Source organism: Simochromis diagramma, unplaced genomic scaffold (genome assembly GCF_900408965.1).
Source record: "Simochromis diagramma unplaced genomic scaffold, fSimDia1.1 OVJJ01000603.1, whole genome shotgun sequence".
In the NCBI taxonomy this organism is placed as follows: domain Eukaryota; kingdom Metazoa; phylum Chordata; class Actinopteri; order Cichliformes; family Cichlidae; genus Simochromis; species Simochromis diagramma.
In genome coordinates, this window is record NW_024387414.1 from 9,719,584 (window position 1) to 9,744,565 (window position 24,982).

Below are 24,982 nucleotides of genomic sequence, written 5' to 3' on the forward strand. Positions count from 1 at the left end.
ATAATGCAAAAGTGGAGAGTGAATGTCTGTCAATTTTTCAGGAATCAGTCCAAGGCAACATTAAGAAGCTGAGAACAGACTGAGACATATCAAATTAGCCATAATTGACTGATGGATGAACTGATGGATTCATCATGATACTGGGCTGGCTTCTCAGAAATCTGTCAAAGATACTGTTGATTGACCCTCAAGCCTTAAATGCTTCAATTCAGTTGAAAAAAATATGATCAGAAAGTGAAGTTTAAAAGAGCCTTTTGAACTTTTAGTTTTACATGAACTAATATAAGTTGTTACAACTGACAACTTGCATTGTAGCTCTAGTATGCACCAACATGAATATTGTTTTCTGTGGTAAATCTGGTGAGCTGGCCAAGGACTTTAAGAAAATTCCAAAATCGTGGCTAATCACAATTTTGAGCAAAATTGAATGCTCAAAACTTATAACAAAATTTGGTTGATGAGTGAAAGGTAGAGAATTTCAGGACATTGGCAAGGCTAAAGAAGACAACATCTGGTTAAAAAGATTATATATAAGCGGATATATCTATTAATAGATATCTGTTTAAGAGGTATTTCTGTTTATTTCAAAAATGCATACACACACAGAAGGTGCTTGGTTTGAATTTTATCTGAGTTGTGTCCTTTTACTTTTCAACCAATCTTCAACCAGTAATTGTTAACATTGTTTAGATGTTTAGGAAAATTTGTTTTCAGCTGTTGCTGGGTGAATGTACAACAGAAGCATAATAAAAAATAACACACTGTCAGTGCTAACAGCTAACAGTGTCCAGGCCCAGAACAGACTCAAGACTCAGCTAAACCTAGATATTCTCACCTGGGTAAGGGTGAATACCATTGGTGTAAATGGGCTCGGATGTGGGCTGCCCATTGCTTTGAGGTGGGAGGGCACTGAATCCATTGACCCCAATAGGAGTGGCTATGCTGGGCACGGCTGTGGCAGAGATGCCTGGGGGTGTGCTGGTGCCTGCAAATAGATACAGAGTCATTATGAAAACTGCAGGGTGTAGGCTACACATGCTACAAGCTTAAAATTTGGTTCAAGAAAAGTATATTCTTGTAGTGAAAAATACATGTTCTCACCTGTACTACAATATAACATGCATCTAATGGGCACAGATGTGTACATTTTGACTAGGGCTGGGTATCGTCACTGATTTCTAGAATCGATTCGATCCACGATTCGATTCAATCCGATTCGATTCAAATCGGGTAAATTTTGCCTCAGACAGTCAGAAATATTATAATTCTGATCAAGTATCAGTACATTTCCATATTTTTATTTCTATAAAAGAAAGCTGACACTTGCGAGACTTTATCAAAGGTGTAAGCATCACAGCAGATGCCTTTGTGTCAAAGTAGCCGAGGATAAAACAGAAAAGCATGAAGGCGACTTTCCTGGCCTTGGATTTTATAGCAGATAACCTTAAAAATATTCTTCAGTAGATCAAAAATGAAAGAAAACGTAATCAGCGTATTAACATTACCTAATGCTGCTGAAGTGAAGCAAAGCAAAGTTACAGAGGTTTTATTAGAGACACGGCTAAGCCTTTTGGGATTTTGCATAATTTAAAAAAGTTTAAATTTGTTCAGTAGCCTATTGAACAGCAGAAATTAGGTTTTCTTTTCGGAAGTAAGTAAAAGGAAAAAAACAGCGGCCGACAGCGCTGTAAAGAACGGTAGACTTCTGCGTAACAAGCAAGTGAATAATGCAGAAAACAGATTTTTAGACGGGAAACTGTTCTTGAAGTACAGAGAAAGAGAGAGAGAGAGAGAGAGACAGCGAGCTCTGCATGAAGTGTGATTTTATCGTGGTGGAAGCAAAACCGGAAAAGTCAGAGGGAATTCATGACGATGTTTATGTGACGCGAAGTTTGGATCTTCTTTTGCATCTGGTTCAGTCAATATTGTTTGGAGAGAGATAAAACTAACAGCTTCAGAATCAGCGCAAAAAGGGCGTAAACACAAAGCGCGGACCTGCCGAAACATCAGAATCAGCGAGCTGTCGGCTTTCAGCCCCGACCGTGTCTGTGCCGTCGGGTGAGAAAGGCGACATCTCACTGATCCTGATGCGTCGGCGGGTCCACGCTTTGTGTTTACGTCTTTGTGCAGAATCCGTGTACCTGCTCTCATTTACTGTTTTAGCTGTTTGGTGGTTGTTGAAATTTTGTGAGGTTTAACCTGAGATTCTGGCATTTCGGGCAAAGTACATTTATATTTAAAAATCGATTCAGGATTTGAATGAATCAATATCACGTTATCCAAGCCAGAATTGATTTTAATCGATTAATCGATAATCAAAACCCACCCCTAATTTTGACCCATCATATAGGTGTACTTTAATGTTGTATAAATGGCTACTTATTTAGCATGAACTAAAGACATAGCTACCAAAGTCAGTCAAAGTAGCAAATTAATTAAAGCTGGTTCTTTCACTTGCCACTGCAATACAATAAAAATAACATAAAAACATTTAGACTGTAGAATGTTAAATGTTGTTCTTCTGTTGCAGCAACTGATTCACTCACAAAACAAGGTACAGTAATGTGCAGTTTAGTCCATAAGTATTTGGAGAATTAAACAATTTTTGCCCTTTGGCCTCAGTGGAGGAACAAGCAAGATATGATTGAAGATATTATTGCACACTTTCACCTTTTGGTAAAGCAAGGGTTTAACAAAAGTACTGAATTTACAGTTTGGGAATTAAAGATTTATTTATCTTTTTATAAATTACATTTCTTCCTTTAAGGTGTTCTGCCAGACCTTTACTACCACTGCCTTCAGCTACTGCTTGTTTTGTGTCTCTCTGCCTTCAGTGTTTTTCAGTTTTGTCTTCAATAAGTGAAAACGTTCCCTTACTCAGTTTACTCAGGTGAGTGTCTTTACTAGTAAAGAATATGCAATTTTTTTGTTGCCTTGAGAAACTCTTTTCTTATTCCTACAAGAATGCTCAAAGACGCCATACCTTAATTAATGCTTCAGTTTTAAATATGATCAATCTATCTCTGTTAACAGGCTATGTACCACAGGTCATTAATGTGGTGGTGATTAAAACGCTACTTCAAAAGTCGTCACTTGACTTAGCAAATTATAGAAACTTCCTTTTATTTCCAAAAATCTTGAAAGCTGTAAAACAGCTAACTGATCACATGCCAAGAAATTGTTTATTTGAAGCGAGCACTAGTGAAGGCGACAAATAATCTTTCCATGGTCTCTGACAGTGAACTCATCTCTATACTTTTCCTACTAGACCTGAGTGAAGTTTTGATACCATGGAACACAATATTTTACAACAAAGATTAGAACATGCTGAAGGTATTAGTTTGGTGGTTTGAATCATAGAGGAGTCTTCCTTAAACACTAAGGTTAATATAGAGTTCCACAGGGTTCTGTGTTGGGACCAGTTCTATTTATACTATACATGATTCCTGTTGGGAATTTTATTTGAAGGTATAGCATATGTTTTTGTTGCTCTGCAGATGATACTCAACTTTGTCTATTGATGAAGCCGCATAACACACACCAATTTGGTGTGTGTTAACCGAAAGAAATGTCTTAAAGACATAAAGTCCTGGATGACCTCTAATTTGCTACTTCTAATTCAGATAAATCTGAAGTTGTTGTACTTGGCCCTAAAAGAAAAATGGAGTCTAACCAGGTATTTACTCTGAATGGCATTACCTTGGTCTACAATAACACTGTGAGGACTCTTGGAGACTTTATGTCCTTCAAACAACATATTAAAAAATATATAGGACTGCTTTCTTGCATTTGTACAATATATCTAAAATTAGAACCATCCTGGGTTCAGATGCTTGTTCTCTTCACACACAAGCCCTGTACAGTTCAGAATTCATTCTGCTACTTGTGTCAGTCAGTACCATAACATTGACTCCGCCATGCTCAACAGATGATGTAGTATGACTTCCTGGCACTTTTCTCTTTCCATCATTCTGGTAATCTTAGTTAATCTAAAATTTTTTGCAGAGCTGTGCAGGCTCTTCTAAATGTTTTCTGACAAAGTCGAATCTGGTCTTCTTGTTCATGAGTGTCAACAGTGGTTGATAAAGGTGTCTTTTTATTGTAGACTTAATTATATGGCTCCTTCTTTAAGAGTGTTCCTGACTTTACAAGATGTTGTGAGTGTTTTCCTTTATCAAGGAAGGTTTGGCTTGGTTTGACTGAACATTCAGTTTTCAATTTAAAAAAAGCACTTATGTCTAGATGCACGCTCAATCATCCAGGTAAGGAAATCCCAGAAAGCTGTTTCTGTTTATGTGGACTTTGTGTTTCAGTGGGAGAAAATGCAACATTTGCCACTGACAAAACAATGTTCAGCACAGAGTCATACCCTTCTGGGATTGACTGTTGATTTGGCCACTCTTAAAGTTTTGCTGTCTCTATCAGTTTGTTTTGGGAGTTTTTCAGATTAGTGAGTTTTCCTTTGATTGCAATGTCCCTTTGGACCTTATTTTTGGATTTCTAGTAAACAGTTGCCAAAAGCAACTTTAAAACTTGGACTCAATCACAAATCTTTCATCTGCGTAATTTTTCATAGAAAAACAAGGAAATATTCTCACCTGGCCACGAAACTGCTTGTTAGTCAATTATCCACTTACATTTGGAAATGGGGGGCTTTGTATACAGAATGGCTGTAATTCATAAAAAGTCATTTAACAATATTTTAATACAAATTCAAATTTGTATCAAAGCTGAAATTCTGTATTTCACTCACATCTTGTTTTTTTTTTTTTATTTGTGTACAGATGCAAAATGACAAAAACTGTTTTTGTCCAGATACATATAAACCTGACAGTCTACTGGATGTAGAGACCTGTGTCTTTTTTTCATACCAACTTTCCTCCTTGCGATGATATTCCAAGTTTGTCACCTTGTCGGTGCATTTTTATGCTGATGGATTTTTATTATTTTTCTTATCTAGGTGAAGGGCATTTAAGTCATGTAGGATTATGTTTTATAGGCATTACCTGGAATATGTAGGCCTTGTGGATTACAAATGCCAGGTACAGTGTCAAGCCACTTTATTTAATACATTTGCAATGACCCTGTCTTCAGGCGGCCTGCCTACTTAGTGTCGAGCCATCAAAGCTCCTCATGACAAGGGCCAAAATGATAGTTCAGACTGGGGTCCAGGATTATCTCACACAAATCTTTGCTCTTATATTGTATAAGCCAAGGACTCTGCATCCAAAGTCATCGGATTGGCTGAGTTCCCAGAAAACACTGTCATAGAGATACAGAAGGAAGGAGTGACAGACAGAAAGAGAATGAAAGAGAATGTGAGAGAAGAGGAGAAAGAGACTCTATAATGTGGCTGCCAATGAGTGTAAAGGAATGCTGTACATCTTCTCCCATCATGCCTCACTCAGTACAAGGCTCTTCTTCCTTTAATTCAACAATGACAGTGTCTGCCTTAACCCAGAAAATGGGACCTATATCTTAAAAAATGTAACAAGGGCAAAACTAGAAAGGCCTTGAATGAATATATTACTACTGCTTCTATAATTCTTGCTAATGATGAAAATGTTCCAGGGCAGGAGTGAAAAATGAAAAGAAAAGTCCTGAATGGCTGTATATGTGTGCTTTTGCACATGCCTCTGCTCTTGCACCCTTACCAGCTAGTAGTGTGTGTGTTAATGTATACCTGAGGAAGGTGTCATGGGAGTAGCCACCAGGCCGTTGACATTGAAAGCTGCCATTTGCTGCATTTGTGCGGCAGCGATGGCTGCCATAGGGTTCAGGTAGGACCCTTGTGTTGCTGCCATCAGGGCTGCTTGCTGTTGCATCATCTGCTGTAGGATTAAAGAGCAGTGGGGAGAGGGCGAATGGTGGGAGGGATGGAAGGAAGGACAGAAAAGGAAAGTAGGGTGAAATAGCCGCAGGATCAGAGCATGTTTACTCTCACATCTCTGTTTGCTTGGCCAATGCCTTGTTCTTGAACAGAGTGGTTTGTGTTGCCCTGCAGCTTTGCTTCCCAGCTCCTGTAAAACTGCATTGGCCTTGTGCTTATTATACAGAAACAAAAGGGTATGTGGTGAAATGAGTTTGAGAATATGTATTTGTATATGTACTGTATATGTATAAGTGTGTGAGAGGAAAAGAGGGACAACAGTGGCAGAGTTAGAGGAAAGATAGTGAGTGGGCGATTCTCACCTGTCAGGGTGAGCTGTTAGCTACTGTGTGAGTGTAAAATCTCACAGACTCCTAACTCAGGCTGTGACTTTCATGTGTGAATATGAAATGGGGGTGGGAAGGGCTGACAGAGAAAGGGGTGGGGTGGGGGGAATCAATGTGGGATGTTAGTAATAACGTGCACCTCTGTCTGGGTAAAAAGAAATGTGTAAGAAGATGAAAATGTTAAAAAGGCAAGATCGCATTTGCAGTCTAGATTCACAGGCCGAGTCAGGAAATGCGGGAGTGAAAAATGAATATGTATGCAAGTAAAACAGTGTATTGCTGGGCATATGTGATTAACAGCTTCCCTGGACAAATAAGGGGATAAAAAGACAATATAAAAAGCAGCGCTGGATTTTTTCTTAAGCCACTTTAATTTGGGATTCTTAACAGCTATTTGATAGTGTAAATCACTTAAGGAACCATTCACTGGGAGTGTCACATGCCTAGTGGGAGAGAGTGTGAGTTCAAACCTCAAATCACAACAGTTTTTGTTTTCTTTTTTTAAAGCTCACCGTCTCCTCCCCCGCCGGGCTGAGACTTACAGCATGAGAGTAGGCGCCATAGGCCCCAAACTGGATGGTCATGGGACTGAAGATGCCGAGCTGGCCTGCCATCTGGTGCATTCTGCGCAGGGTTCTCTCCTTATCAGTGTCGGCAAATTTGACCACCAGGCTCGACGAGGCACCCTAAAGGGGAAATTTACAAGGTTGATTAAATAGTCAACTTTGAAATTAAAAATACTTTTGTAGCTATGCTTTGATTTTTTTCTTACATTTTATTTTGGTATGCACCCTATTGTTAGCCAAAACTCGCTGTATAAATGTTATAAATTCATGATAAACTTGAAAAGACAAAAAAAATAAATAAATGCATATTTTATATAACTACAGCAGTTCAAGAAGTCGTTGAACTGCTGTTGTTTTTACCTGTAACAGTTTAAATATGATCTGGGAACATCTGGCAACCCTTAAAAACAAAGTTTTCAATCCCATATATTGCATTTTCATAGTTCATGATACTTTTTTTAACAGTATTTGTTTCCCATGGGGAAATACCTAAAAAATAAAAAGTACATTTTAATGAATGTCCAAACCTTTTTTTAATTAAAACACGAGTGTGGATTCCCTGTGTGAAACAAGAGAACTGGTACAACTCATTTCTGTCATTTAATGTCCAGTGCACATCATACTCAAGCCTTTAAGAACTCATATCTCTCAACCAAGGAGGCCACTGGAATTAAAAATTCCCCTCTTATGACTGCAGTCATTTAGCTGTCAGCATTAAATGGAAAAGAATAGTGAGTGATATTTGCTTTTGTGAACTTTCTAACTCTGCTGTATACACTGAAAGTGAACTGTGATCCTAACCAGATCCCACAGGAGTCCAAGTCCCCCACTGGTGAAGCTCCACTGAATACAGCACCGGGTAATTAGGTCTGACAAAAGCCTTCGGCATGTGGAGGGCGAAGTATTGACTAATGGCTCTGCCTTATGGCAGATATAGTTCTGTATTGATGTCCGCGCTCCTGAGTTTGCATCCAATTAAATCATTTGAGAAACAGAGACCAGAGTTAGTTCCTCATGCGACACTCAGGCAAGAAGAGAGAGAGAGACTGGGAAGGGGGGGTATGTCAGGCAAAGAAAACAGCCACACACACTGTCAAGAGAACTAGTCTCCTATTTAATTACAGGCAGTGCATGCTGGGAAAGAGCACGGAGTACCACCAGGACAGAAGGACAGAGACAGCCAGGGGGCAGTCAGGATATGATTAGTAAGATCATAAAAGCAAAGACACGGTGAGAAAAGGACTCCATAATCACAACTTGGATTCATCTTTCACAAAATGTCTCATCCTGACAGGGTCAGTACAAATTCGGGCTTTGATTTAAATTTCCATATTTTCTTGAGTTATAGAAATCAAAAATGTGAGCTGTATAGGACACACAAAGATAAGGGTGATCAGGGTGAGTGATGCTGCGTACACCCGTTTCTTGTAAATGATTTCATGGGACTTTTTGTATCATCTACTGAAGTTGACAAAGGTAGACCAAACTGTTCTAAAGATTCAAATTTAAGCTTAAGGTACCATTTACAAAAGGAATGTTTCCAAAGCAGAGCTACACCAACAGATAATCATAGATATAAACAAAATTCCATCTCGTGTAGGTGAATTTTGCAACTATATAGTACAAAAGTGTTTATCTTGCTGTAGTTGAGCTTTACTCTATGCTATTTCAAAGCAATTCATGCAAAAAGTGTGTCCTATTTTTGTAAGTGCCTCATGAAATTTTAAACAGTAACAGATAAGCGATAGTGCCATTGAGAGGGCAGTTTGCCAGGGTTTTCACATGCTTTCTTTGGTCAGTTATGACTGCTGAAATCAATCTTGCATAATGCGAAGTTCATATATTTATCCAGCCTACACGCAACATTTATTATTGATTTTGTGCAATTCCCTAAAGTCAGTCACCGTTTTCTTAAACGCTATCCTCCCCTCGGCACTATTTCTTGCCTTTGTAAGTCTATAATTTTCTGTATAAAATATAACTAATATGTACTGTAAATATCTATTTAGGAAATGCAAAATGAAATAAGTTCTTTTTTTGTTTGTTTTCTTTGCAAACTATTTGAAGATGTTAACCTTTTCCTATAAACATTGTACAAACACATCCAGGAGAAAATGTTGGCTCCAGCTAACTGTGAGAAAGAGGCTGGAATGGTGGAAGGAATCAGCATGGACCCCAGGGACAGTACATCTCAGATGGGATCCTATCAGAGCCAGCCAGCACCCTACCTCAGGCCAGAGGAGACCCATCTGGTGTTTCTCCCTCGATGCCATTTCAATTAGTTAAATCAATACGCCGACATGGCGCCGTTAACGGCACAGTTTTTCCCTTTCTAATTGCATTTCATTCCACCTTCTGACCTTTTTCTGTTCTTTCTCAACTTTGTGGGCCAATTGAAGGGACTGGGCTGTTGGATTTAATGAGGCTGGCACTAAGCAAACATCTTCCTTGAGCGTTGTTGCTCAAGTTTGCCTACAGCACAGGGGCTTGGCATTTAGATTACATTCATTTTCTGCTTTGTGTATCTGTGTATTCTTATATTCATTTAATACCTCGTGAAGAATGCATTGTGATCATCGGGACTGTGAAAGCCCGAGGCTCCCTGTACTCACTGCGCCGTGACTCAAGATGAGGCGAGTTTGGCCTGGTCTCGTTTCACCCAGCACAGTGTTTTGTTATAGACGACAGCACGGGAGGAGAACCACTCTGCAACGTCTGCATAGTCTGTGCGTAGCCTTGGCACTGGCGTTAAAGCAGTACAACAGCCTCTGCAGGTGTTTTCATTTCTGCCGCTCATGTCAGAGCCAAGCATTTCCGACTTTCATAGTATAAAAGCCAAGGAAAAAAAAAATCTTACCCTCACCTCTGAACAGGAGAATTACATATCCTCACATCTAAAGGCAACTAGATCCAAGATCTAATCAAAAAGGCAGATTTCAGTGTGATCCCTCTTACAGATTAAGAGTGTCTGTCTACATGAAGAAAGAATAGTATCTGGCCAGGTAATGAAGGAACAGGTGGTGGCAAGCAACAAGCACTGGATGCAAAGCAGCTACTCCTCACTGGTTGCAGAAAATCACAAGCTGACAAACAAACAGAATAATAACCTCGACCAGCATGACTCCTTTACCTGGAGAGAAAATGAATTTTCCGAATTTGATAAGGGCCAACAGGGAGCCTTCACTTTTGACAGGTACAACTAAGGAATTTGTCACAGGTTCAAAAACGAATCTAATTTCTTGAACAATGCACTTGACTTGTGAAAATCTCCTATATTGGATTTTGTATAGGTCACAAAATGTGTAGATGGAAAAATACACAATGGTAATTGAGGGATTAGAATGCAACTACACCGGTGAAATCGCATTATGCTTTTATCTCTGCATTATTGTGATACAAAGACGCCAGTGTTAAGTGTCTACAAAAAGGGAAAAAGACACATATCGTCAAAACACTTGAAAACAACAATAATAACAATGCAGTATAAAAACAGTTTCAATAAAGGGAAAACTGGAATTTCAAAAAGCACTGTAATGATTGGCCACTAACTCACTAAGAACCATTTTTTCTTCACATTATTCACTAATTTTGAATTATAAGTAAGACTTTCATTAAGTTAAAATGTGACAGCAAAGAAAATGTAAAAAGGCAAACTACTGTTATGCTCAACAGCTGTCCCAATAAAAGAGATAATAATAAAAAAGTAAGACTTTCGCAGTTGTCTCAGCTTTCTAAACTTGTAACTGACTCAAAATTATGAATTGTGTATGTAAAAAAAAAAAGAGAATAAAAATAAGTAAAAACACTAAAAGAAGTTTGTTTGGTAATTGGATGGACCTCTGTGGGCTTTACTGTATGTGGCTGGATCGGTATGCACATTTTGTCCATAAATAACAAATTTTACCTTTCATTTGTAAGGAGCACAAAACAAAACTGCACCAAATGTGGTACAGTATGTCAGTTACAAGGGTTTTTACCGTGGATTTATGTTTCAAGCTTTCTGTGTCGCAGGGACAGCGTTTTCTGGCTTGGTCTTATCTCTCATTAATCCAGAACTACATTATATTATCATACACATGCACACTCTTGTTTCTGCCAACAGTACCGAGCTCCACAGGTTCTGTCAGCCACACTGTGATACCAAACATGACAATGTCTGCAATTTGCTGGGTGTTGTTTGCCTGCCCCTGGCTTTGCCATTTGAAGTTTTGCCACCTGTGTCTCTGCAGCCTTATAGTAATTCAACAGCTGAACCAACGAGAATGCCAGTTCTGTGCTCAGTCATATTTTAACTTAATTTTGAAAGCACCTGCAATCTGCAATGAACATCAATTAAAGCTATGATCCAATCTATCGGCAGATGCCCTTAGGTGACATCCCTTGCCCTTAAGCTTCATTAAAGCCATTTGTTTTGGGCCAGTGTTTTTTGGTATTATTTATAGCACGTGTGTGTGTGCCAGGTAACACAGATGCTGTAGTGAGAACATTAAGAGGAAAAGGGAGACAGAGTGAGAGAAAAATCTTTGTTCAAGGTTCATCCAGACCTCACAGCTGGCAGGAGGCAGTGAGCATAGCAACCCACTCTCTGAATCCTACCTCCTGTTAGTTAGTTGTTGACGACATGTGGCAGTAATATTATCCAAATTAACTGCATCCCCCATTGGTACCAAAGCCTTAGTTGGATACTAATGGCCACCTTGCCTATTAATCTGAGAGGAAGCTGGATTTGGGCAGAGGCGGACAACAGGTGCAGGGATAGAGGGAGAAAGATATGGATAATATAGATTATTAATGAACAATTGGATCTCTTGATCTGCCCCAGGTTTATTTGGGGCTCCATATGTTGCCTTGGACAGTTTATCTGCAACAGAGCTCAGGTTTGTTATTGACATGGTCTAATGCGGCTGCATTTGTGAAACAAAGTAGACATCATACACAAACTGTGCAAAGGTAGCCAGCACGAGTTAAACTTGTTGAAAAAGAAAGAAAAAAAACATCCTATTGCCACAGTCAATTATGTAAACTTTCTAGTTTCTCTACAAGATATTTTAAGTAAAGACAAATATTTTTGATTAGAATCAAATTTAAAAAACAGTCCCAATATAAGTGCAATTGATCAATACGCAACATGACTTTTTTTGGCTCTCGACCCGCTACCCAGTGAATTTTGACACTCGATATATATATATGCCACAATGTTGGTTGCAAACTATATTCTCACGCAAAGTTAAAACATCTCCTCCACTTATTTCCCTTTTTCACTACTTCAATGTAATGCAAAATGAGGATGCATCAAAAAGATGTGTAAATTAAATCTGGCTTCCAAGACACTATCTGGCTGCCAGGAAGCATCCGTAAATATTTATGGCGGAACATCAGTGAAGTGTGTGAAAGTGCGGATGTCTGCCAGAAAGTGTGTGCATGCTCATGTGTGTGTCCAGCTGTGTAGTACCCAACACACACAGCACTGGCAGGGAGGTGCTTTGTAATTCGTCATTTCTTTTACTTAAGCGTTTTTTGGTAACGTTGTTCAAACCTAACAGAAGCGTATCCAATTCATAATGAACTGCTGTTTGACAAGAGTTACAGGTTTAGTGGTCTCATTCTTCAGCTAAAGAAATAAACACCAACTAATGCTATTTCAGACATTCATCAAACCAGTCTCCCACATTTTACCCAGTTTTTACAATTCCTCGCATAGTTACATACGTGGTAATCTATATTCCAGATTACTTTCTATCCGAAGGATGCAAGGTCTTGCATTTGATGTCAGCAACTGTTGTTCTTTGTAATGAGTCAATGGGTGTATTGAGTGTTATACTTATGTAGTTTTCCTATTTCTGTATAATTTTCAACATCAAGTTTTTTTTGATGATTTGATATAAATGAGCTTTTATAAACCTACACAAAAAATAATCTCTCTCTATCCTCATTTATGACCCACAAGACGTTTAGGCAGTTTAGTCTGAAACTGTAGTTAGCCAGCAGTGCATAAAGTGTGATTGCAGGACTCTATAAAAGCATAGAGACCAGTTATAATGCTGTCTCTTATTACATGTCATGTTAAGCCAATGTAATTCAGTTTTGTTTTTACAGCAGTACCTCACAACAACAGTTGCTTCAAGGCATTTCATACTGCAAGGTAAAGACCCTACAATATTAGACAGAAAATCCCAGCAATGAGGTGTTCCTCTACAAGCACTGGGCAACAGTGGGAAGGAAAAACTCCCTTTTAAAAGGAAAAAGGAATCCCTTTAAAAAAAGTTCTAAGAACCACAAGACTGCACCTGAGAGCAAAATGCTCTGTTAGTATAATATGATACTGTGAAGTCTTTAAGATATGATGGGGCCTGATTATACAAGACTTTGAATGTGAGGATTAACTTCTGGATTTAACAGGGAGACAGTGTATATGAGAGAAATATGATGCCTCGTTCTGCTCCCTGTTAGTACTCTAGCTTCAATATTTTGGATCAACTCAAGCCTTTTCAGGGATAAGGAACTACAAAAGTTTGATGTATAATTAACAAATGCATGGGTTAGTTTTTTGGAATCACTCTGACACATAGTGTTTAGAATTCTAATGATAATGTTTATGAAAGAAAGCAGTGCCACATATTTGTTTAATGTGCATGTTAAAGGATACATGATGGTCAAAAGTTACTCTAAGATGACTTGCAGTGAAACTTAGTTTCTTGGTTTATTTGGTGATTTGCGTCATGTGACTTTATACTGTATATCAATATAAATGGATATCGTCTGTACAGCTACTGAAATGTATGCAAAGTTTTCTAGTACTATTACCCTAGAGAAGCATATATAACATAAAAATGCTTCAGTCCCAGCACAAAACCCTGTTGAACTCCATGTCATTTTATGTGTGAGAAAAAACTCCTCGTAGCACATTTCTTTTAATGCCAACAGTGTATTGTAGTCAATGTAGAAAAATAATGCGAACACCAGTACTGAATACTGCACTGAGATCTAGCAGGACAAGCACTGAGACAAACTCTAAATCCTTACTGAAGCTCTTCAGATAAACTGTTACCCTGCAAATGATCACTTAGTTAATTTAAAACAAATCTTTTGAGAGCTTTCAAAATGAAAGAAAGACTGGAAATCAGCCCATAATTAGCTAATTCAGCAGGATCAAGTAAGTTAAAAAAATATATATTAATTCAATTACAGCAACTGTGATGCATAGCCTGTTAATAAAGATAAATTGATCATATGTAAAATCAAAGTACTAATTAATAGCCAGCAATTGTCAGATGTGGATTGGATTGCCAGGGCTCCGTCCCAATCACTACTGGGATCATCTGGAAATCTAAACCCCTCCAGAATTATAAGGTGGTGATTTAGAGAGATTGGGTGAAGGGCTTGGCCATTTCAGAGGGCTCATCCAAATCGAACGGAGCCATTTAAGGTGGTTTAGGAATCTGACTGAAACCATTAATACTAAGAACTAAAGGAATACAAGGCTCAACATGAAAAGACACTGAAAAGACACAGTACAGGAAAGCAGAATGGCTCCTGCTTTCTTGAATGACAAATAGTAAAATTTCCTGCCTTTAGGGAAATAGCAGTCTATTTTTGCAGGCATTATAAATTAGTGGGATGTCATTTCCTCTTTAACATATGTGTTGTCTCCTTTAAGGAACAGGTTTTCTAAATAATAATAATAATAATAAGTTTATATATTTATTAACAATATGTTTTATTTATTTTAGCTTGTGCAGATAAGCATGGCTACATAATTGTACCTTAAAATATAATGCTGCTTCCGTTACTCTCTAGATCTCACAGCCACTGCTGCTCCTCTTTGTCTCATGCTGGTTGAGAGACGAGGGACCAAATTTAAGTATTATTTTACAAAAAGTAACCAAATATATTTCTGCTTTTTACATCTTTAGGCAATTTGATCTATAAATAAGCTTGGAAGGTGTATTATTATTGACAATGTAACGTGTCCGCAACCCTGTACTTTGACAGATAATACCCGGGGTTTGATGAGGAAATGTAAAGCCAAAAGTTAATGGAGGGGTGATAAACTGTAAGTGTCTCACAATATTATAAAGGACTTAATGCTGAAATGTCAGGAAGCAGTTAAGGAAGCAAAAGCAGCTTATTAATCTGACCTCATTTTGAAGATCCATCCTAACTCTAGGGTGCTTTTCAATATTATTGACTTACTTGTTAACCTCCCTTCTAGTCTCTGTAATGAGGCTTTCCATGATAAGTGTTTTCAAGTGTTTTAAATATTTAATATTCTTTAACAAAAAGTAGTCCCATGACAGGGACCAAGCTATCACTGTTAATAATTTGAGTTTGATGAGATGTTTTCAAGACATTTCTCCAACACCGTTTAAAGAAACGGACTTTCATCTGTCATGTTCATATTACAAATGATTCCGTAATCGTTACATTTTTGCGGGCAGTTTAACCCTCTCAAGGCAGGCATTGCAAATTTGCAACAGTTAAAAGCTAACAACCTGATTACCCCACATACATATTTTATGAGGTTTTTTTACTCAGAAGTACCACTGCAGGTATTCTTTTGTGCATTAGCAACAAAAACTTAATTTGAGCCTGAGAGGGTTAACTTGTGTAGTTTTTTTCCCCTTTGACTACAAAATGTTCACCTTGTCGTAGGAATATGATTGAGGATTCAGTTTTCAGTCCAGCATATTTTTTCCTGCTATATAATACTAAAGAAAAGATGAATTTCAATGTAGATGCTAACTATGGGAATCATTTGTCAGTCAATTAGATTTCCAGAGACTTGCAGAATCATTGTCAAAAGTGCATTAAACGTACTCTGCACTGCACATGGTGGCCTTACTTACTAGCACCTTAATAATGGTCCGTGTTTTTTGAATGCATGATAGAGTTTACTACTATATAAAAAAAGAAAATGGAAATATGCTCGGAATTGAGTTTCAAAAGAGGTGCACATTATGCAGTGGGAGTAGTCATGTGGAAAAGAAAAAAAACACTTAGTCAGTGGCTGCCTCTTGGCAGGGTAGAAAGTGTCAACAAGTTTACCAGTGTTGTTGTTTTAGACTAGTCTGCCTCAGTGATTTTATAGAACTCAGACCATAGGCAAAACAGAAAACAGTAAATATGAACAACCTTTGGAAAACTTTCACAGAAAACTGCTCACATCAAGTGTAAAACACAATTGCTTGCAACTGTAGTAAATGAACATGACAACTCATGGCAGCAATTATGACAGTACTTGTTATGAGCTTGTTACTCACAGGCATAGTCTGACCACCATGCAAGCTGTTGATGGCGGCCTGTGCTTCTGCATGGCTGGAGAACTTGACAAAGGCACAGCCTGCACAGACAGAAAGAGAGAAAGAGAGGAGAGGCGGGGAGATCAGCAGGATGGCCTTGAATACCATTGTTTTCATGTTATCTGGTTTGTAAATATATTCTGCCACTTGTGTGTTGAGTGCATAACTGAATAAATCAAGCTAATTGTACTAAAGGCATTAGCTGCTTGGAACACCCTGTCTCTTGCCCATTTCTAATTTGATCCCCACCACTTTAGAGCATGGAGCCAAGGCATTTACTATCATGACTTGTTTGTGATTATTAATCTGTTTAATATTTACACATTGTGATTTGTGTGCAGTCACTCATAAAAGAGATTATGATGACAAAGGCATAGCATTATAATCTGCCTATCTAACCGAATCTTTTCTCGAATATAATTTCAGATGAGGGGGTGCTTTGCTCAAGGGACATTCAAATCATCTTAAATCTGTTTTGTAGTTAATACACAAAAGAAAAGTCAACAAAAAAGCTGGCCAGAAGACAAGGAAGCAGGCTTTGGTAGCATTACTCTGGAGCCACATTGCATTAAAAAGTCAAATAATATTAAAAATAATTGAAGTAGATAATATTGCATAGTATTACAACGTGAGTTTTGGAACGCTGCACGACTAAAGCGTATCTGTTAGTATGGTCTCAGTAAGGACACGCATTATATTAATATCATAAAGGGAAAGCTGGTGAGCTGAAATGCAGTGGAACTGAAATGTGGTAATTTTGCAGAAAGCCATTAAATGAAACAAGAGCTATTTCTCTAAGCTTTATGGTTGTCATAGACTGCACAGGGTATTCTGTTATGTCCTATTCTTATCCTTGCCTTCAGGTAGCTCATGTGTTAAGTCAAGAGATACCTAATTAACAAACTCATGGATTAATTCTCCCCATTTTTTATTAATTGAGTAGCAGCAGTGTCAAAGAACCAGTCAGGCTTTTCCTGGGTTCAATCGCTGGTTTCTTGTGAACTGCAGATATCGGTTTTAAAATAGTTACACACATTCATATATTCATTCTACATGACCAAAGGAGTGATGATTCTTTTAAACTACAAACACTAATAGGTAGGCTCAGGAGCTTTTTTGTGTCTGGCAGCAATCCATTCACTTCTACCTCTCAGGAGTCAGCTTTGCTTTCCCAACAAACAAATTAATAATTTACTGACAAAATCAAATAGATAGAACTGTGGCAGGACAATTTCCACGTTTACCTCAGGCTTCGCACACACTTTCAAGCCATACAATAAATTGTTAGCACGTGAAACTGTTATGTGTGAAAATGTGGTGAGTAGTAAAGGCCATGTGTTCTGTACTGTCAGTGTCCTCAAAGCTGTATAGATCTACAGAGGCAAAGTGATAAGTCAAACAAGCCCTTGATTCTGTCATAGCATTCTAGCACCCTTTCATTTCACTTGAACCCCCCTCCGGGAAGTGGCAGGAAAGGTCTTCATTTGTCCAGCTGAAATACATCAACTTACTGTGTACCATTTGACTGTAGCTCTGTCTTTTGGAAGAATAAACACATTTAACCTTTGTAGCTTAAATAAAAAGGGATCCGTTTTTTCTCGAAAAAGCCTTCTAGTTTTCTAAGGCAAGATAACTCGCTGCTTGTTCCCTAACAAGGCCAGCATATATTGTGCCAGGGTCACCGTGATCCCAGCAACGTAGCCCAGACAGACCAGACTCTTAACTGCGGGGCTTGCATACACCATCACCAAAGTCATGCTGAACATACAATGTTGTCAAAATTTCCCATCAAAAAATAGTCTGTAGCTTTGCTTTTGCTGACCTAAAAAAAAGTAAAGGGACACGGAGCACAACAACTCGAAAGAACTGGGAAGTGCTACAGCCTCATAAATTATAGTGCACTGTTGGGTTTTTGAATTTGATGGCTCAGAATGAGTTGGAGAAAAGGGAAAAAGAGAGATTGTATTGCTTTCAAGCGAGAGGATCTGCACTGCCTTTTGAATTCCCGGGGTAATAATATGTATGCATGAATTCCATCCCTCTGGATGGGTGACATTTATAACACAACTTAATTATAGACCTAAAAGCCATCTCTCTATTATTCCTGACAATTCGGGGCTCTATTCAACTCTGGCAGCAAGTGTTGCACTTTGAAAGTACTTTGAGGAGCAGCGCCATAGAGAGATGGATGTTAAACTTCTCGGCCTTTTTATTGGGTGAAGAGGGGTGCTGAAAAGCCTCTGAGTAGCATAAATTTACATCAACAGGGGACAAAGCCTCTACCATGGAACAGATAGCACTGTCAATTTCAAGGTCTGTCTCATTCAAATTACGGGAACCTCATCCCGAGCGAGGCGCCTGGCAAAATAATTTGCCGTAACATCCCGTAATGATTGCATAGGACTGTTGCACGGTGACTGATAGGCCCAGATACCTATATATGAGACCTTTGTCTGGTGGTGGCATTCATAGTTAACATTACTTTACAGTTTCCATTTCATAGCAGTGAAACTTGAAGAGAAATGAATGATCAAGTCTGTGATAATAGAGACAAATAACAAAGCGGGAAAGTATGGCATGTGAAGAGAGACAAAGAAAGAGTTGAGGTGTGGGGTGCAGGAGGGTGAAAAGAAGTGAAAGCACGAATGAGGGAGAAAACTAGCTCCTGTCTGACACAGCAGCACCGGCCTTATTTCATTTTATGTGCTGTCAATCAGCTTGAGGCATCTGAGCAGACAGAAAGAGAGGGAGTCAGATAAGAAGAAAGAGACAGCAAAAGAGGAAACAAGGCAGGGAGAAGGAAAGGTACTGGGCTGCTGGGGCAATGCAGAGCAATAGACCCGGGATTAACAGTGAGGGGAACAGATGTAGACACAGATAGGTGTGTGGTTCAGTATAGCCAGGCTTTCTCTTTGATATACTCAGAAGGCTTTGCAAGATTATCATCCTCTCTCTTTTGCCTTCCCACACATCTCTCACACACATTCAGAAGCTTCATGTAGAAGAATAAATCACAGTCAACAAAAAGAAAAGATGGTAGAGGTTCAGCGCAATATCGTGGGCTTTATTGCTCCAAATTTGGCTGTGAGAGCGAGAGAGACCCATCAAAATTTGATTAGGAGCCTTTTGCACTCTGTGAACAATCACACCTTCATCACATATTTTACAGCCATCTTTAATTTGAACATGCTCTGCTAACCAAATATCATATAAGCCACGGACAAAAATGCATAAGCTGTTCCCGAATACAGGCAAATCTGCCGCACAGTGAGTGACGGCAGCAAAACCCAGAGCCTGGCTGCTTTATTTACAGTAGGGCGTTATTGTCCAATGGTGTCTCTGGGGAGGGATGATGGGAATGTGGGAAACAAACATGATTACACCCCTCTGCTTTTCAGATAACAGGAAGAACGGGAGGAGGAGAGGGGTGAGCAGAAAGACGAGGTGTTGTGTGATGTATTTGTTGAGTACAAGCACAGGGTGGAGGGGAGCTGCCGTGATGAAGAGACAACATGAGAAGAAGTTCGGGGAGGAAAGAAAAAAGAAGCGAAAGGTGACATGAGGACAAAAGAAAACAAAATACAAAAAGTAGTGAGAAAAAGAACGTGGGAGGAAGGATGTGTTGAGGCACAGTGACAATGATGCATGAAAGGTACGCTTGCGCGACATATAAGAGAGTGGGGGAAAAAAACAAAAAGGGAGGATTACAGACAATGTCAATGAGTGCACCATGGGTGAAGCATGGTGCTAAAAATGTAAAGAGTAGAAAGTGAAATAGAACACAAAGACAGAAGGACTAAGAAAAACGGAAGAAGGGGGTAAAAAAAGAGTTGGAGGTGTGTGGGCTCTGACCCTTACTGGCCCCATCAGGCCCTCGGAGGACGGTGCACTCCTCAATCTGGCCGAAGGTCTCGAACAGCCGCCGGACATCATCCTCACTTTGCTGCTTGCCGAGCATCCCAACAAACAGCTTCCTGTCTTCTAGATAGGAAGAGAGAAAAGGGAAGGAAGAGGGTCGAGGGAGGGTGGAATAGAGGAGAGAAGAGAGATATGGTACAGCTGATGGCACCGTTCTGCAGAGCTGAAAGGAACTTGTGCAACTCAAACCCCCCTTTTATCAGCAGTCTGCTGTGTTGTTGTGGCTGCTGCTGCTGTTGTTATTGTTGTTGATCTTATTGTTCTGTGGTGTGCTACCCCACCCTGGTATGAGGGAGATATATTCTTGTTTCCAGTGAGCTATTCAAGTCTGCCACAGTGATGCTTGATACAGATGACGCTTGGAGCGGTGTGGGTTTCAGGTAGAGGTAGAAAGAGAGCAGGAATGTTTTGCTCAGCTAGAGAAACTGTCAGATCGCCTGGTTGCAAACTTGAAAGGGAACACGGAGCAAGAACATGTTATTACATTTTCTCATCACCAAAGCCATAAGAATTATATTACACATGAGTAAACTATGTCAAGGGTCACCAATGAATAATATGAATATTTTTTTTATATTTTAAAGGTCTTTCTTGAAATCCAGTGTATTAAAAAAAAAAGAGTGTTTTTCATTGTGCACTATTCATTGTTTTCTCTACCAGTTCCTGTTTATTTGTACTATACTTAAAAGAAAAAAAATGACAATTCAGCTCATGATATTTTATCACCATGAACGATTCTTAAGTTTGGGAAGCTAAAGCTATGAGACATTGAGAATTAAAAAGAATTAAATGAATAAATAAGATCACATTCAGTGATAGTGCCCATTAAAACAATGGCAGATGTGATTTAGTAGGATTTTATTGTGAATAATTTGAATCACAGGTTCCTATATTTGCCATTTTTTAATTTCATTTAATTTCCCACAAATAAGAACTAGTACAAGATAAATTAATATAGCACAATATATAGACAGAATTGGTCTCCCTTAAAATGAATGAACACAGTACTAAACACAGCAGAAAGTACTGAAAAATATTTCTGTTGATGCTGTTGTGGTGCAATTAAATAGTCTCTTTCATATTACTGCCCAGAGTCAGCTGGGATAGACTCCAGCCCCCCACGATCCTGAACTGGATAAATGGTTGAGAAAATGGATGGATGAATGGAAAATTAGGAAATTCAAAAAGACCTATGCCAACTGCAGAAAAAAAATGAAGCTATCATATCAGCACTAGACATGAATCCTGGAAAGATCAGGGCATCAGATCTATCAAACTGTTTGTACAAAGTCAGAAAAAAGTCCTGTGTGAATGATAATAATAATAATAATAATGTGAAACAATCCTGACTGTACAGTCAAAACCTTAAATCAAGCACTGATTTAACATCTTTATCATCAAACATTTCCTCAGCAAATTTATTGGATTCTCCTTATTACATTTGAAGGGCAACTTCACCTAGCAGTCTCACTGTGCCCTAGCTGATATCCAGAAGGAGTCACTCACATTCACATGTATAGGCTCTATACCACTAAACTTTAGCCAGTCAGAAAGCTGGATTTTTCTAATTAATCTTCCTGGTGCCCTGGCATTAGACAGAGCATTCATCTTCTTTACATCTTTTACATTATGCATCTCCTATTCCACCGTGTTGTGGAATGAAATGGCTACTAGCAAGAACCTATCGCCAGAACTGATGGAAAGTGGCAGGAAGAGGAAAACGAGTTTATTGGAAATGACACTGTTGATCTTCAACGTGAGTCATTTGACTGGTAGGGGGCGGGTGAGGAGCGAGGAGGAGTGGAGGGTGAGAGCATCACCTGGGCCTCAACAGATGTGACGCCTCCTGTACCTGCCAGGCCCCATTAGACGCAGCTGTTCTAAAAATAAAGCACCAGGGCTTCCTTTTTGCAGCGGGGAAATCGGATCCTGTTCCATTCCTGTAAAGTTCAAATGAGACACATGCCTGCTAGCCGCTTGGCCACACAAATGAGCACCTGCATAATCAATAAGGCTACGGTAGCTGGTCTCCACTGCTGGTGTTGTAGCAATGGTGCCAGTTCATGTTCTTATAGTCACGCCTTGCACAGTAGGATTTCTTAAACCCACCAGCTGAGTCTGATTTTTTTTACTGTTCATTAATGTGTCTCCCCTGTTGGACCTCTAGGGTCGGAAATGAGAGACAGCCCTGAGGAGATCACCACAACGACTTACATCAACTGAAATTTAGCAATGACCAAAAGGCGTAAAGACGTCTAGGATGGTTCTGGGAATCAGTCAGTCATTGTTGAACAGGTGGTAGAGAGTGAAATGGGGTCAACCCCTGTCAATGGCACCAAAGGTGAAAGTGGTACACGTCCAAGAGACTTTGCCATGTGTGTCCCCTCCATCTTTCAGGTTTTTACTGAGGTGTCACTGTTACAACTTAAATGGGCAGAGTGCAGTTTTACAGGCCTCCTGCAGTGTGTTAATGTTTTGGGACAAAAGTCTCATCTCGGCCCTGGCCCGAGGAGATCTAATGGCGGCTTTACAAGGCTAATTAACAAGCCATGAGCGAGGTAATGAACTTTCCAAATGTGCTGGCAAACGCAAAAATAAATTACACCCCAGTGAAGGCATTAAAGGAAGTGTGAGTGTACTTCTGAGCCTTCCTTTGGGAGAGCCACAGTGAGAAAATGAATTTGGAGCTGCTATCTTTTCATTGCCTGACCTAAGTGTGTCTCAGTCGGCCCACTGCATGCCCTGGCCAGTGTATAGATTGCTATTAATTAGTCCACTTTGCACCTGTCTCCAAAGCAGCTCTTATTGGATTTTGCAAGTTCCCACTCATCTCCTATGGCCACTCGCAAGCCTTAAATTGGCATTTTATGAATATGAATAAATATCTCGTAATGCACCCTCTGCACAAGGAGATGATTCCATGACTCTAAATGAGTCCAATGAGTTATCTGTTAAAAGTGGCAAGCGGAGGAAAAAAAAATACTCCTGTGTAGTAGTCATGTATTTGCATTAAGAGGGTCAAGGACTTTCCTATGGAATTGACTGAGATGACAAAAGTAGGGGGAAAAAATCATTACACTGACTGACCTCTTTGTATTATCTCTCATTGAGAGTGGCTCATCTTATCCTTCTAATGGAGATGAGCCACACAGCTGGAGAACATTTGTGCTCTACAACACTTCTCTGCTCTTCTATGAAGAGACCTTTGTAATCTGTTCTTTAAACAACTACTTTAATATCTTGTACAAATGCATGCATTGTTATTAAGACATGTATTTAGATAATTTAAATCACATTTAAATAATATTAAAACACGTCTTAAATGGAAAACTAGATTCACAGATACATATTTAGCACTTTTCCACATGCTTGTTAGCATTCTTGCCCTTTTGGCGTATGTGCATACTCGTTGTCATGTGATCAGAGATAAATTGAGGTTTAGTTGAGTCCACTATCAGTGCACACTTGTGTCCTCTAACACACACTGTCATTCCATACATTTTTGTTTTCCTTTTTCACCCCAACACTTGACTGGAAGTGGGAGCAATTGTGTGGAAAATGGCTCCATGTCAGTCTCCAGCCATGTCCACAGTAAGGTGGCATGTGGACAGCTCCATTTCATGAATGCAAATAAAAAGGGAGATGAAAAAAAGTTATCAAAACACTACTGACATCTGACAATTGCTTGTCTCAGGAAGCCTTTTCATTTCAGCACCCGGTATATTAAAAATTAATGGATTTTGCACAGATGCCATATGCTGTCAGGACTGATGCTTCTCTCTCAGGAATAAAGTGCTACTTGTGTTGTAGGCTGCAGTATATGCATATAGATTTTGTCTTTTCCCCCTTTGTCTCTGTTGCTCTCCGTATATATTTCTCTTTACCCTTTATTGTCATCCCTCACCCTTGCCTGTCTCCCCAGGCAAAGAATCAGTTGCTCTGAAGTCTACTTTTCAAAAGTTTCTGCTTTTGTTTGCCAATAACGTGAATATTCTCTTTAAAGAATTACTCTCTTGCTCCTGTGTAGTGGTAAATATTTCTTTTTTTTCCACAGTTCTATCACTTATTGCCCGTTGGCAGTATAGTCAGGGAAGCTTGCTAGTTGTAAGTGTTCAGAAAGCACGGACAGCTGCATCCAACGATAAAAGATGCATGCTAGTCCGCTGGGTGCATTTCAAATGCAGAGTAATGTTCCAGGCAGCACAACAAAGAAGTTGTGCTTCTTATGGACTCATTAGAAAAGCCTGATGCTGGTACGCTGCTGCCTGGGAGGCCTGCCACCAGACACGCTCGCATATGTAGGCGTGCAGACTGGGTGCACAAAATGTTGGGAACTGCTGCTTAATATAGAGTTAGACTTGGTTTGTAATCATCTGTGTATTTCCCTGTTGTGTAAATGCTACAGGGGCATGCCTGAAATCAAAATTGGCCATTTGCTTTCAGAATAAGCATTTTAGATTATTAACATTAAATATTTATAGAACATGGAGGGAAAAAAATCCTAAATAGTGACTTGTTAGATACATTCACTGTTGTTAAAGGTACCATTTTCTTATGTAGCGGTGTTTTAACTCTCTAATAATACTTTTATACCCTTAAAAGACTGAATTTCCCTTGAAGTTACATAAGGGACTAATACAAATTCACCTTCTACAACTTTTCTAGTTACTTAGTAGACCTGTTATTAAAGAAAAATGTATAACTTGCAATCTTATAGAGATAAATCAACGTAAGTAAATAGGCATGAATTTTAAAAAAATACAGGCGAAACTGCTACACATCTTAGAGATACAGCTAGATCTTCCTATACCATATAAGGCAACGTAACTCCCCCACCCAAGATTACAATTATTAGTCTTGCTGACATTCCAAATGTTTTTCAGTGTTGTGGATATACTTGCATTTTAATAACTTCCTATTTTTTAGATGTTACATACTTTGCCTTGCCCTCTTCTGGATTTCTTGTTATGGCCGTTCATCCAG

The 24,982-nt window shown here is 39.1% G+C and overlaps 1 protein-coding gene across 12 annotated transcripts in view; it reads right to left on the bottom strand.

Annotated features, from left to right (window-relative positions):
- The window catches only part of celf6 (CUGBP Elav-like family member 6), a 154,218-nt gene that overhangs the window by 29,308 nt on the left and 99,928 nt on the right, over positions 1-24,982 (bottom strand). For 5 of the 12 annotated variants that reach the window (XR_005693214.1, XM_040012130.1, XM_040012135.1 and 2 more), the window contains 5 exons: positions 19,934-20,062; positions 16,043-16,122; positions 6,729-6,902; positions 5,684-5,831; positions 836-985 (listed from right to left, as the gene is read on the bottom strand). Coding sequence is in view for 11 of the 12 variants with exons in the window: in XM_040012130.1 (XP_039868064.1) it covers positions 836-985; positions 5,684-5,831; positions 6,729-6,902; positions 16,043-16,122; positions 19,934-20,062 (681 nt within the window). In the remaining variant the exon portion in view is untranslated. The remainder of the gene's footprint in view (positions 1-835; positions 986-5,683; positions 5,832-6,728; positions 6,903-16,042; positions 16,123-19,933; positions 20,063-24,982) is intronic. The other 7 variants (XM_040012129.1, XM_040012138.1, XM_040012134.1 and 4 more) reach the window with 6 other exon arrangements.